The sequence below is a fragment of the Alexandromys fortis genome, unplaced genomic scaffold, assembly GCF_014885135.2.
Source record: "Alexandromys fortis isolate MF-2015 unplaced genomic scaffold, M_Fortis_MF-2015_v1.1 scaffold_137, whole genome shotgun sequence".
Lineage (NCBI taxonomy): Eukaryota > Metazoa > Chordata > Mammalia > Rodentia > Cricetidae > Alexandromys > Alexandromys fortis.
Window position 1 is genome coordinate 3,242,225 of NW_026068009.1, and position 12,497 is coordinate 3,254,721.

Below are 12,497 nucleotides of genomic sequence, written 5' to 3' on the forward strand. Positions count from 1 at the left end.
ATTAGAATCAATGGCTTCCCCCAAAACATCTTACTAAGAAAATGAAAGGACACACTTCAAGAGTAAGAGAAGACATTTCCAATAAATGTATCTGACAAATCAGAATATATAATGGGCCTCTATAAAACAGGCCGACTGACCTAGCACTTCTGGAGGCAACCTAAAAAGCCAAGTTAACATATATAAGTGCATTTCAACTCCCAAATCATCAAATATAAGCTCAAAATGAAAGAACAGTTAAAATGTTTAAAACTGGTAATACCTTGGTACTTGGTAAAGATGCTCAACTAACCTTTCACACACTACAGACAGAAATAAGCACACCACAATGTTGGGTATCTCTGACAGTATGTGACGATGCTGACACACGCACACTCTAGATTTAGGTATAACTCAAGATGCGTTAGATTACTTCACTAACACACATGCACTTACATATTTTAGCAGTACTATCAGCAAACGCTAAAGTCTACAATGGAATATACAGAATAACTCACTGCAGTATATTTACACAAGGAAAAACTACACGGCGATGGAAATGACCACTACCGTGTGCAACAACCCAGGTAATCCCAAAACACAATTAAAAACACGAGATAAGAGTTCACATTGTGACCCCACTTACAGAAAGTGTAAATACCCACTAAATCAGTCTAAATGGAAATCAAATAATAGTTGCTGTTAGGGAAAGAAGAGAGGGATCTATGTAATGCTGTTTCTTAACTAAAGGGAAATTACAGAACTTGTTTATTTCTCTGTTTTCATGAGATCAACGTAATGGTTGCATACCTCTCTGAATTACACTTAAATTTGAATATTTACTTCAATACTGGAGATTCTGGAGGTAGTAAAAATATTTTAGGATAATACTATGAATAAGGTCACTGAGATGGATACTTTTCAATGGTTAATTTTAAGTTCTGTGAGTCTACCTTGGCTTTAAAAAGTTACCCCAAATGTTAGTCTCAAAAAACAAAACAAAACAAAACAAAAGCCTCAGAGCATATGTACTGGTAGATATTCATGACTACAATTCTCAGTTGACATGCTGCACTTACCAACTGCTGTGTCACCGTCTAACAAATTGTCATCTTCAGAAGTCTGAAAGTCCATAATAGCACCTGCTCCATCTAAGAGCTCCTCATCGCTACTGGCGCTTGTTATGCTGTTGTAGCTGTTTCTATAGTAGCCTCTATGGAACAGCTGCTCAGACTCCATTTAGCTGTCTGGTTATCTGGAAAAAAGGGGAAAATGGCTTCAACATTTTCCCAACATATGACAAAAATCATGTATTCTAACATCACAAAATGAAAGCTAAGGTCTTTGCAGTAAAAATACTAAGTCCAGCCGCTGTAACAAGGGCTCCCTCTATTATGCTAAGTGCTAAGGGATGGTTCAATTCTTTCTTTTCACTATGCAGGTATCAAAGAGACAGAAGAACTCCTTCAAGCAGCACTGTAACAATCTTAAGATCCTCTAAGTGTAAATCTATCAAGTGCAGAGGTGCGCTTACAATGTGCAGCTTGCTGCACAGGACAGGGAAGAATCAGAGTATGCAATCACTTATGTGTGCATGGACAGGACAGGACTTTGCAAGGGAAAGGCCCGCAGGAAAGACAGCAAATGGCTGAAATTCCAAGTCCTTGGGATTTTACTTCAGGCAAGTGCTACCTAATTTTTAAAGTTAATATTGTAATTAAAATCTTTTAAATTAACTTGAAATATTTAAGTATTTGGAGCACAGGGTCAAACATTAACCCGGAAAAACTGAAAATAGTTAATTTTTTCATTTTTTTTTCAGCATAGGTAAAACCAAATTTTATTTTCATTCTTTATATACCAAAATAATACTCCTACATCTTTTTTTCGAGACAGGGTTTCTCTGTATAGCCCTGGCTGGTCTGGAACTCACTCTATAGACCAGGCTGACCTCAAACTCAGAGATCTGCCTGCCTCTGCATCCCAAGGCATGAGCCACCAGCATCCAGCTCATTTAATACGTCTATTCCAGGCTCACTATCAAGATGAAAATTTATAAGTATGCTGACATGTGTGGGACTCATCAACCATAGAGGGAGTCAAACTAGTAAAGCTTATAAAACAAGACTGACTAGAAAGTCACAGTGAGTAAGTACGCACAGAACACAAAAGAATCAAAGTTCCCAAACTCAACCAAGACTCAAGAGTTCTTAGACAATGTCGCCTCCTTGTTACTTTTCTTTCTGTACATGACATAACAGTGTCTTAACAATAAAGGTTTTTGTTTTCAGTTTTCAACACATACACCCCTTTGCAACAACAGTAAGCTGGCCTTGAGATAAACAGCTTTGGAAGTAAACTACAAAGAAATATTTGCTGTTCTGCAACTTTAAAAATGCTTTGATTATTTTATAATATTCCAAGAGTGTTAATGTATTACTTAAATCAATTTTTTATAGTAGAGGGTAGCTTGCAAGCATATTTTCTATATAGTAATGAAGATCAGATTCCCAGAGATAAATTCTAGTGTGCTGTAACAAATTTCTAATGCTCTCTGCACAAGTACCTTGTCTGCCTCTAACTTGATCTTTATACTATATCTTGCAGCCCTAAAAAAAAAAAAAAAAAAAGAAGAAGAAGAAGAAAAGAAGGAAGGTGTGACTAGTAATCTATACCTATTCTGTGCACTAAAATATTTTAATTATTTTTCATATTTCTTAACAGACAAACTCCTTAACAAAGCAGAAAAGCCCCAGGCTGGCAGTCCCCGCCCAGTTCCCAGGCTCATTTTGCAGCATGTACTTCTTTTAGACTCTAGACCACTCATCTTCCACTTTCTCAGTCCAACCAGGACCTTATATGCCTCCTGGTCCACAGCCTTCAGTATGTCTTTGATCTGGAGCACACCCTCTCCTCTTCATCTAACTTGCTACTGATTCTTCAAACCTCACATCAAATATGCATTAAATAGCTAGGCATTTGGCACAGTCTTGTGGGAACCTGAAGCAGGATTATCCAGAGTTCAAGCCAACCTCAGGAACATATGCCATCTCAGAACCTCAACAACTAACAAACAAAAGCATCACTCTAGGCAGAAAACACATCTCTCTAGCGCTCTCATTACACTTTACAAAAGTGTATGACACATGAGCCAATAATAAGGCATGGGAGCTATTATTCTCTCCACTTAACAGATGAGATACAAAAAATTTAAATAACTTAACCAAAAAAAAGTCTCCCCTAGTACCTGAGTCAAAGTTTGTCTATGTTAAATTTTTCTATTAGTTCTTTCAGTTCCCAATGTATAGCACTGACCACAGCTTTATGAGATTTTATTAATTTACTGATCTTCTGATCTAGAATATATCTTGAAACCAAGTAATGCTCAATTTTTGTTTTTCACTACATAGTCAATGGTTAGCAAAGTATGTGACATACATATCAGGTATTCAATTTAAGTACTTTTTGTTTATTTTGTTTTGTTTTTTGTAAGATGGTCTCATTCTGTAGCCCAGGATGGTCTACCACATAACAAAAATATTTAATATTGATAAATTTCATCAGTTTTCCTCTATGGATATTACTTTTCTTGTTTAAAACACATAAATATTTCCTAGACTGATTTCCCAAAGACCCTGCAACCAGGTAACTTAAGGGAGCTTTGTGGTCTCAATCAAGTTTTGTTTCTCCTATAAAGGTACCTGTGCAGGTGGAAGGTAATGGCTAAGCTCTGAAGGTGTGTCAGCCAACTGTGTCTGGCTGGTAAGTTAAACAGAGAAGTAGGTCACAACCGATGAAAGGTGCAAATGAAACTCTCCATGTCAGACACCAGAAAGAAAGACCAAAGTCGCCAAAGCAATGATGTCAGAGAGGGAAAGCCTAACCATCGATAGGTAAGGCACATTCCTATCTACATTGTTTAAAGGTTTTACTAGCAAGGCATGGAATACCTACCACTTAACTGGTCAGGGAGGCCCCAGAGGTCTCCAGAACCCAGGCTACTGCTACTACCCTTGGCTACCCACCATGACTACAAGATCCTATTGCTGAAGACAGCATATACTTTGGCTGCAGAGCACAGAGCAATGAACCCTAAGCTGACTGGAAAGTCCCTCCTTGATGATTAGCTTTCACAGTGCTGGGCAGTGCTAAACAAACTACTGCGGCAGAGGAGACATCATGGTCTTACCCAGCACTGGACCGTTCGTGCAGAGCCAACCTGCCAGGCAGATGTGCCCACTAGTGCAATAGAGCATCATTTACTTTTTTAGACAGTATTACTTTCTATAGCTCTAGCTGTCCTAGAATTCAATTTGTAGACCAGGCTGACCTCAAATTTAGAGATCCACCCACCTCTGTCTCTTGAGTGCTGGGATTAAAGATGCGCACCACCACTGCCTGGCAATGGTACAACTTTCAAGGGAAAATCAAGCACTTTCTGATTAGATCAGAGTCCTCCTCTGACAGAGGAAATCTCATGCCTGGCACTGAGTCCTGGTCAAAAGCTGTGGCTCGGGAGGTCACAGGCCCAAGTGTAAAACCTGCTATTCTTATTTTGACAGTTGTTGTCAAATTGCCTTCAAAATATTTATGTTTAGGGCTGGAGAGATGGCTCAGAGGTTAAGAGCATTGCCTGCTCTACCAAAGGTCCTGAGTTCAATTCCCAGCAACCACATGGTGGCTCACAGCCATCTGTAATGGGGTCTGGTGCCCTCTTCTGGCCTGCAGGCATAGACACAGACAGAATATTGTATACATAATAAATAAATAAATAAATATTTAAAAAAATATTTATGTTTACACCCACGTGCTTCTTTTTGCAGTGGACAGCAATCAATGGAGACATGTAAAACTAAAGTGCTGAGACACGAGACTGAGTACTTAGCCCTGCACTGGACAGCTATATCCACACACACCACACCACTAAGGCACAGGACAAGCTGGAGGGTGGGGAGGTGTTGAAATAGGAGCGGCAGGGCTGCGTCCCCGGCACCCGGCCGCCCGCATGGCTAGTTTATACCCAGAAATAATTACATGGAAACTGTATTCTTTCAAACACTGCCTGGCCTGGCTAGGTCCAGTTTCTTATTGGCTAACTGTTACATATTGTTCTAACCCATTTCTAATATTCTGTGTAGCCCATGAGCTGGCTTACCAGAGAGGATCTTAACCTGCGTCTGTCTGGAGTGGGAGCATCATGGCGACTCACTCACTCAGCTTCTTTTTCCCAGCATTCTCCTCTGTCTACTCCGCCTACCTAATTTTCTGTCCTATGAGGGCCGAGGCAGTTTCTTTATTATTAACCAATGAAATCAACAGATAAGATACAAGACCCACCTCCATCAGGGAGGAGGGCTGTGGAAGCTTTCCTCTGTATAAGACATGGCGATCACACTCAGGAACTCACAGAAGCTGCGGTTACTACAGGTCTGCATATGACCTGTACAAGATCACAAAAGCCCAAATCTACCCCAATATAGATGGGGTAGATGATCTCCAGGTCTCACCCCTCACTAAGAAGCTGTTGGCAGTGGATATGAACAGCTTCTGGGAGAAAGAGAACCATTTTGTGAGGATGTATCCACTGGTAGATTTCAGCCATTCTCTAGGAGATGGTCCTACACCCACACACATATGGGTAACACTAAGTGTTAGAGATAAGTAAGGTAGAAAAGATGGACAGACAGACCCACCCACCCATCAACCCACCAAATGAGAGAAAAAAGAAAAGACAGACATGAGATTGGAAGGGAGGAATGTTGGAGGGGACATGGAGGGTATTAGAAGGGATAAATGAGGATAGGTGGGATCATATTTTACTATATAGTACATATATATATGTTTACAAAATTTGAAAAACAAAAAACTTATGTTTATACTTGTCTCACATTAAAATGTGACAATTATTTTAATGATTTCAAAATAATCATTTAATCACAAATATTTATAGAACAGCTAAAAAGTACCAGAAACTGAGGTAACTATTAATGCAGTTTTATTGTATACTATATTTTTACAGTCCTCAGTAAACTTTAGCATACATTAAATATTATCTTCAAGGGAGACATAGTATTTTCTTATATTGCTGATTTGTATTCTTAGAGTAAAAAGCAGAACCTGACCAATAACACAACTTAACAAAACTTAGAGGAAAAGACTACATTATCTCACTGTGGTAGATAATATGAAGCTCTTTGAGGTAGTTTGAATGTTACAGCCCCCACAAGTTCATTAGGAGGTGTGGCCTTGTTGGAGGAAGTATGTTACTGTGGAGGCGGGCTATGAGGTCTCCTATGCTCAAGACACTGCCCAGTGTCTTAGACTACTTCCTGCTGCCTGTGTAAGATGTAGAACTCTCAGCTACCTCTTCAGCACCACGTCTGCCTGCAGGCCATGATGTCCCACCATGACGATAATGGACTGAACTTCTCAACTGTAAGAAACCCAAATTAAGTATTTTCCTTTATAAAAGTTGGCATGGTCATAGTGTCTCTTCACAACAATAGAAACCCTAACTAAGACACTCCTTTTTTTTTTTTTTTTGAGATAGTCTTGAGTCTCAAAAAAAGGTACATAAGATTGGGGGTGAGGGGAGTTACCTAAGGAAAAAGGTGGCATGACCTGAACTTCCAAGCTGAGACAAGAAAAAGCATGTGTAGGTAGGTACATGAACTTCTAGCTTTGAGAAAGGCTTGATGGTCTGTATGCCTGGGAACTTTACCATACGATAGAGACTGCACTGGCTAAAAATAGTTTTTAAAAAAGTTCTTGAGAAAACCTATATGAACATTAACTTTACAAACAAAATCTATGAAATGTTTCTCAAATTCACTCTGTCAAGGAATGAATCTCCCACCATGAAACACTTCTAACAGTCTATGGTACCAGAACCTTAGAATACTTGTAGAGGGGGCTGGGGAGATAACTCAGCAGTCAAGAGCACTGGCTGCTCTTCTAGAGGACCCAGGTTCAATTCCCAACACCTACATGTCAGCTCACAACTGTCTTTGTAATTCCAGTTCCAAGCGATCTGACACCCTCACACAGACAAATGTGTACATAAATAAAAATAAACAAAATATTTTTTAAAAAAAAACACACATGTACAGATGCTAACATAAACAGCTGCAAAAAGAAACCAAAGCCTAACCATGAGTGAATGACTGTCTGATTAAATGGAAGCAGAAAGGGTGGAGTAAATGAAATTAACTTGTGGATGAAATTCAGGGTAGAGTCTAGCATAGTTGAGGCCCTGAGTTCAATCCCAGTACCAAAAATAGAAGCCATAATAAAGAATTTTCAACCATTGTAAAGGTGGGAAAGAGTATCTTTTAAGGCGTCACACAGAAGCAAGATCAATAAATCTGATCTAGAGCCAGGCGGTGGCGGTGCATGCCTTTAATCCCAGCACTTGGGAGGCAGAGGCAGGCGGATCTCTGTGAGTTCGAGGCCAGCCTGGTCTACAAGAGCACATTCCAGGACAGGCACCAAAGCCACAGAGAAACCCTGTCTCGGGTAAAAATAAATAAATAAATAATAAAATAAATCTGATCTATTGAGAACTAGGGGGAAATGAAGCAATACCTCTACAGTGTTTCTTCTCCACATTTAACGAAAAGCTTTCACTCCTTCTAGAAGTAGGAAAGTTAATGAAAGGAGGAAGTAGAGGAACAGAGAGAAAGAGGAGCAGGTAGACATGTTCCTAGGCCACCATCCCAGGACATGAGGACAGGAGCAGACACCAGGCGGCAGAGCCACTGGGATCCCTTCAGGAGGATCCAGCACATTCTCTCCCCATCTGATTCCACACTGAGGGGAAGTCTTTTCTCCTTTTCTATCAGGGGATTACAAAGCAGAGTGGGAAGACATACTAAACTGAAATCAAGCAAAACTAATTACTAATCAATACTAGCTATTAATAAATTATCAACCTTTATTTGTAGGTCAGTACAAAGTGGAAATTAAGTATAAATCACAATTTTAGTAAACAATTTGAGATACATCAAATTGAGGCATCATTGAAGGTGATATTTATATACTAAAGTACAATTAAAATTTATATACATCAGAAGGAATTTAATAATTTGCATTAACTGAGAATATTTTAATAAGCAATCTTTTTATAATTTTATTAGTTTGATAGTTTCATGTATCTATATAATGAAGTTTAGTCATTTTCAGCCCCATTTCATTTTCTCTCCTCTCTCTATCTGGACCCTTTCTTCTTAAGTAAATGTAAAAGAAAAATTGTAATATATATGTGTGTATGTATAATATATATACATACATGCAAATATATAGTCTTTTGAGGAAAATTAATATTTAGAATAATCAGAGAAATCACTAGACAACAGAAATTGAATGTACTATAGTAAGACTATCAGCATTGGGTATGGTTCAATTTAAAAATAAGTACCCAAAGTAAAATTACGCTCTCAAATTAGTTTTATATAATTATTTTTCTTAGCCAGAGGTCCTAAGTTCAATTCCCAGCACTCACGGGGCAGCTCCCAACTGTCTGATCTATAATGGAATCTGACACCCTCTTCTGGTGTGCAGATGTACATGCAAAGAACTCATATACATAAAATATATAAATAATTTTTAGAAAGCCAAAAAGCTTAAAAAAACTTTGTTCTAAAAAACTTTATTCTAAAGGGTGGGGGACAAAAAAGGAAGAATAAAATGGGGAGGGATTACTGAGTAGATCCATTGGGTTATGAAGACAGAATTTATCACATTACAAGGTAAAACAATAATCGATAAATAATCGATAACTAGTCTCCCAAAAGTAACGTTACTTGGTTTTTTTAATTGTTACTGTTTACTTAGCATGTCGTGTCAAAACTGCATCTTATATATTTTAGTTCAAAAAACTAAGGAATTAGCTCCCTGAATATTTCTTAATGTTACAAATTCTTTTAAGTTAAATACTATTAGAAAAGTCAAGATATGAAAGCATAAGTGTCTATCAACAGATACAGTAAATAAGCACAGAAAAAACACTGCATGATCTCACCAACATGTGGAATCTAAGAGTCCAGTTCAAAAGCAGAGTAGAAATGCTGATCTCAAGGGCTTGCAAATCTGGAAGCAGGGGAGGGTGCTGGTCAAAGGGTACAGGTTTTATTACCTAGGCAATCAGTGACCTAACTGCACAGCCAGCATGGCTACTCATGATGAGCTGCAGGTCTTTACACTGCCACCTCACACAGTGTTTCCACCATACATGAACAACAAGTCATCTGTGTGGATCTGACTTAATGTCTCCACAATGGATACCTCTACCAACGTACCATTTGTGCCTCAAACACACACACATAAGTACATTTGAAAACAAGCATCAAGAAAAGGGGAAATTAAGCACTGCAAAGTTTTTAAAACGCGGGGCGGGGGGGAAATCCACAAGTATAGGGCTCATAATAAGGAGAAAAATATAAAACAATAACCCAGATTAAAAGCTACTATGAAGGCCACGACTTTAAAATCAGTTTTCATGACTTTACAAGGCCTCTTCAAGTCCCTCCCAGCTAAGGCAAATCTCTGAGGTCCATCGTGCGCGAAGCGGTCTCCCTATACATCATACTCAACTTCACAAGAACTGCAGCTGAATGCCTAAAAGCAAAGACAGCTGTGCATAGAAAAACCATCATAAAGTTAATCAAAACAGCAGTGCTGGAAACTTCCCTTTTCAGAAACAACACTTTCTACAATTGCACGTCCCTTTTATGAGTTATAAACGATGGTGGCATGTCTCACTCCACCTTCTTCCGTGGAGTGTCACCTAGCAGAGCTTCAACAGTGTGGCCATGGAGGACCGGAAGGAAGAGCTGTGGAATGACACTGCCGAGGCTTCAGTTCTGACACTTATTGCTATGGGGCCATAGGAATACTAACTAAATTCTTTCTCAAATTTCCACACCTATTAAATGGACAAAGTGAATGTATCTACTTTGTAAGACCGATGAAAACTTGAGTGCTCTCCCTGTGTGTATGTCTCTCTCTCTCTGTCTCTCTGTCTCTCCCAAACACACACCCCCTAACCCACAGAAAGTACTCAGTTTACATATATATATGTAGTGTCCTCTGACAATTTTGACTACAAAGCAAGTTAAAAATTCCACAAAGCAGCGATAGTGGTCAAACCCACAGGATACAACTTTAATTTGCGACCCACCACAGAGATCAAATCTGGCTTCCGGAGAGGTCTGAAAATTATTACCAACATGGCACAACAGGAAACAGAAAGTCTATCACCAACATGACTTGGACAATTGCCATTTTTCTACCACAAACCCAGAAGTTTAACAAATCTGTTCTTCTGAACGATATATATTCAAAACCAGGCTAATTCCTTAAAGGCTTCACGAGGTACATAAGACAGCACTACTTCCAAGTAATGACCTAAGTTATTCATACTGACCTCTTCAAACAACTGGAGCTGCCGCTCCCTCAAAGTCTTTGAAGTAGCAAAGAGAGAGGAAGGGGTGGGGGCTGAATGCTATTTGTAATTCTGCCAACACCATATGAACATTTCTAAACTTATTCAATTTGAGAAACTACCCGTAAGTCATACGCCTGATTTTAGAGCCATATAAAATAGGACATCAGCAGAAGCAGCGCCTTTTGAGACTGGTCAACAATACACACATAAGCACTGGACTTCCGGAACACATTCCCGAAGTGAAATCCTGTTTTTAAGTCATTTACAAAGGTCTGTAACACTGACCCCCCCTAAAAATAATCATGTAAATTCTTCATGGGCTAAAAGCACATCTACAAAGTGTCAATTATACAGAAGCCACAGTGTTAGAGAAGGCACTGAATACAAGGGCTCAAAAAAGTTTGCAGAACTGAATTTTTGAATTTAGACACACTCACAAAGAGGGGGCTATTAAAAGGCACGGTCATCATTGGTTCAGTTGTCATAAACAGTCATTGTTTCCAAAGAAAATAGAAATCTGGGTCTAGAATTAGAATACACCTGATGAATATGTAATTAACTTTCTTGTACTCTAATTTTAAAACGCCGTACTTTAAATAGAGCGTACCACATGAAATGTTCAAAGTAATTTCCGGTTCGACAAGTTTACTACCAACACGCAAATATTTGCATACACACACACACACACACACACAAAAAAAAAGATTTGATATGCGTAGGTCTAAAGATAGAAGAACTAAATGTTATTGCTAAATTTGGGCAAGTTCAAGATTAATAGGTCGTTCGACGGCTCCTGGAGGAAATGGGAGAGATTTTAACGGGATGGTTAGGTAGGCAGGTAGGTACCACTGTGCAAAGTGACGGGGACGCCAGAGCCCGGGCTCGCGGTCCACCGCCGCCCGGGCGTGACACCAGGCGGCTGGCGACTCACCTCGCAGCGCAGAGGCATAGCAAGCTGGGCGGCTGGTGGCTGCGCTGCCGGAGGACCCCGCATCTGCTTGAGATCGCGCGCCAGCCGCCCCGGCAGCTTCACCGGGACAGGGCAGCGGGGTGGCCGCCCCGCGGGAAGTCACGCGTGTGCGGCCAGGCGGGACAGGCGGAGGCTGCTCCCGGGGTGAAGTTCAAGCCTGCGGCTCGAGCGGGCCCTCGGGTCCACCCGCCTCTGCCCCGACTTGAGTCCCCAGGCTCACGGCGCTGTCCAGCGACTGATCGGGAGGAGAGCGGCGTGGCTCTCGCACCTCCGCCCCCTCCAGCCTCACCCACCAGAAAGCCCGCCTGCCCCGAGCGCACCCGCGCTGAGCGACCCGCACACGGCCGGCCCTGACCCGCTGAACTGGAAGAGAAGCTGCGGGAGTCGGAGCCCGACAGGTGCGTCGCACGCGCGTGACGTCACCGCGTTGCCGTGAACGGCCGTTCGGCGTCCGGCCGTCCCAGCACTTCCTCCGAGGGCCGTGCTGGGAGGGGCGTCGGCTCCTATTGGTCGGGACGGCTGACCTGGGCGTGGCCGCTGGGAGAGCCGCTGGGCGAGCCGCGGAGGCTCCTCCGGGCCGCCGGGGATCACGTCTCGTTTCGCGACTTGTTCACGTCACTCCCGTCTTCGCTGTTGCCCCGCCGGCGTCCACGTGAAGGGACAGCAGGAGGCCCCGGCATAGAGGCGATTTCGGGAACGGGCGGTCCCCGGCATCGCAGCGAAGCCTGGCGTCCCCTCGGCCTGCTTGCACCGTGAGAAACCGAAGCGGGCTGAAGAAGCGAGCGTGGGACCCCACGATTCCCTCCAGACCAGCGCCAAGTGCTGCAGGGCCTGTGGCGGTGTGTTTCACGGTGTCACCGTCACCTTGCCTTACACCCCGTCGCACGTTATACGTTTTAAATACGCAAAGAGAAGAATCCTTAAAAATCCAAATCACGCATTTCAAAAAAAAATAATTATTGAAAGAATCTTAATGTACCACGTGGTCTTACATATTGGGTGCTTGTCGTGTGTCTCAATACACAGGAAACCTGTTCCCCTTGCCCAGGGAGCTGGGTTGTGACAAGCCGGAAGGTACAGAAATGCCTGGCCTCTGACGGTGCT

General features: G+C 41.6%; 1 protein-coding gene across 1 annotated transcript in view; it reads right to left on the bottom strand.

Moving 5' to 3' along the window:
- Clcn3 (chloride voltage-gated channel 3) overlaps positions 1 to 11,810 on the bottom strand; it is an 80,997-nt gene extending 69,187 nt beyond the window's left edge. The window contains exons 1-2 of the mRNA XM_050161841.1: positions 11,355 to 11,810; positions 1,059 to 1,234 (exon numbers count right to left, since the gene is read on the bottom strand). Of these exons, the coding sequence (XP_050017798.1) occupies positions 1,059 to 1,218 (160 nt within the window). The 5' untranslated portion in view covers positions 1,219 to 1,234; positions 11,355 to 11,810. The remainder of the gene's footprint in view (positions 1 to 1,058; positions 1,235 to 11,354) is intronic.
- Positions 11,811 to 12,497: the final 687 nt, after the last annotated feature.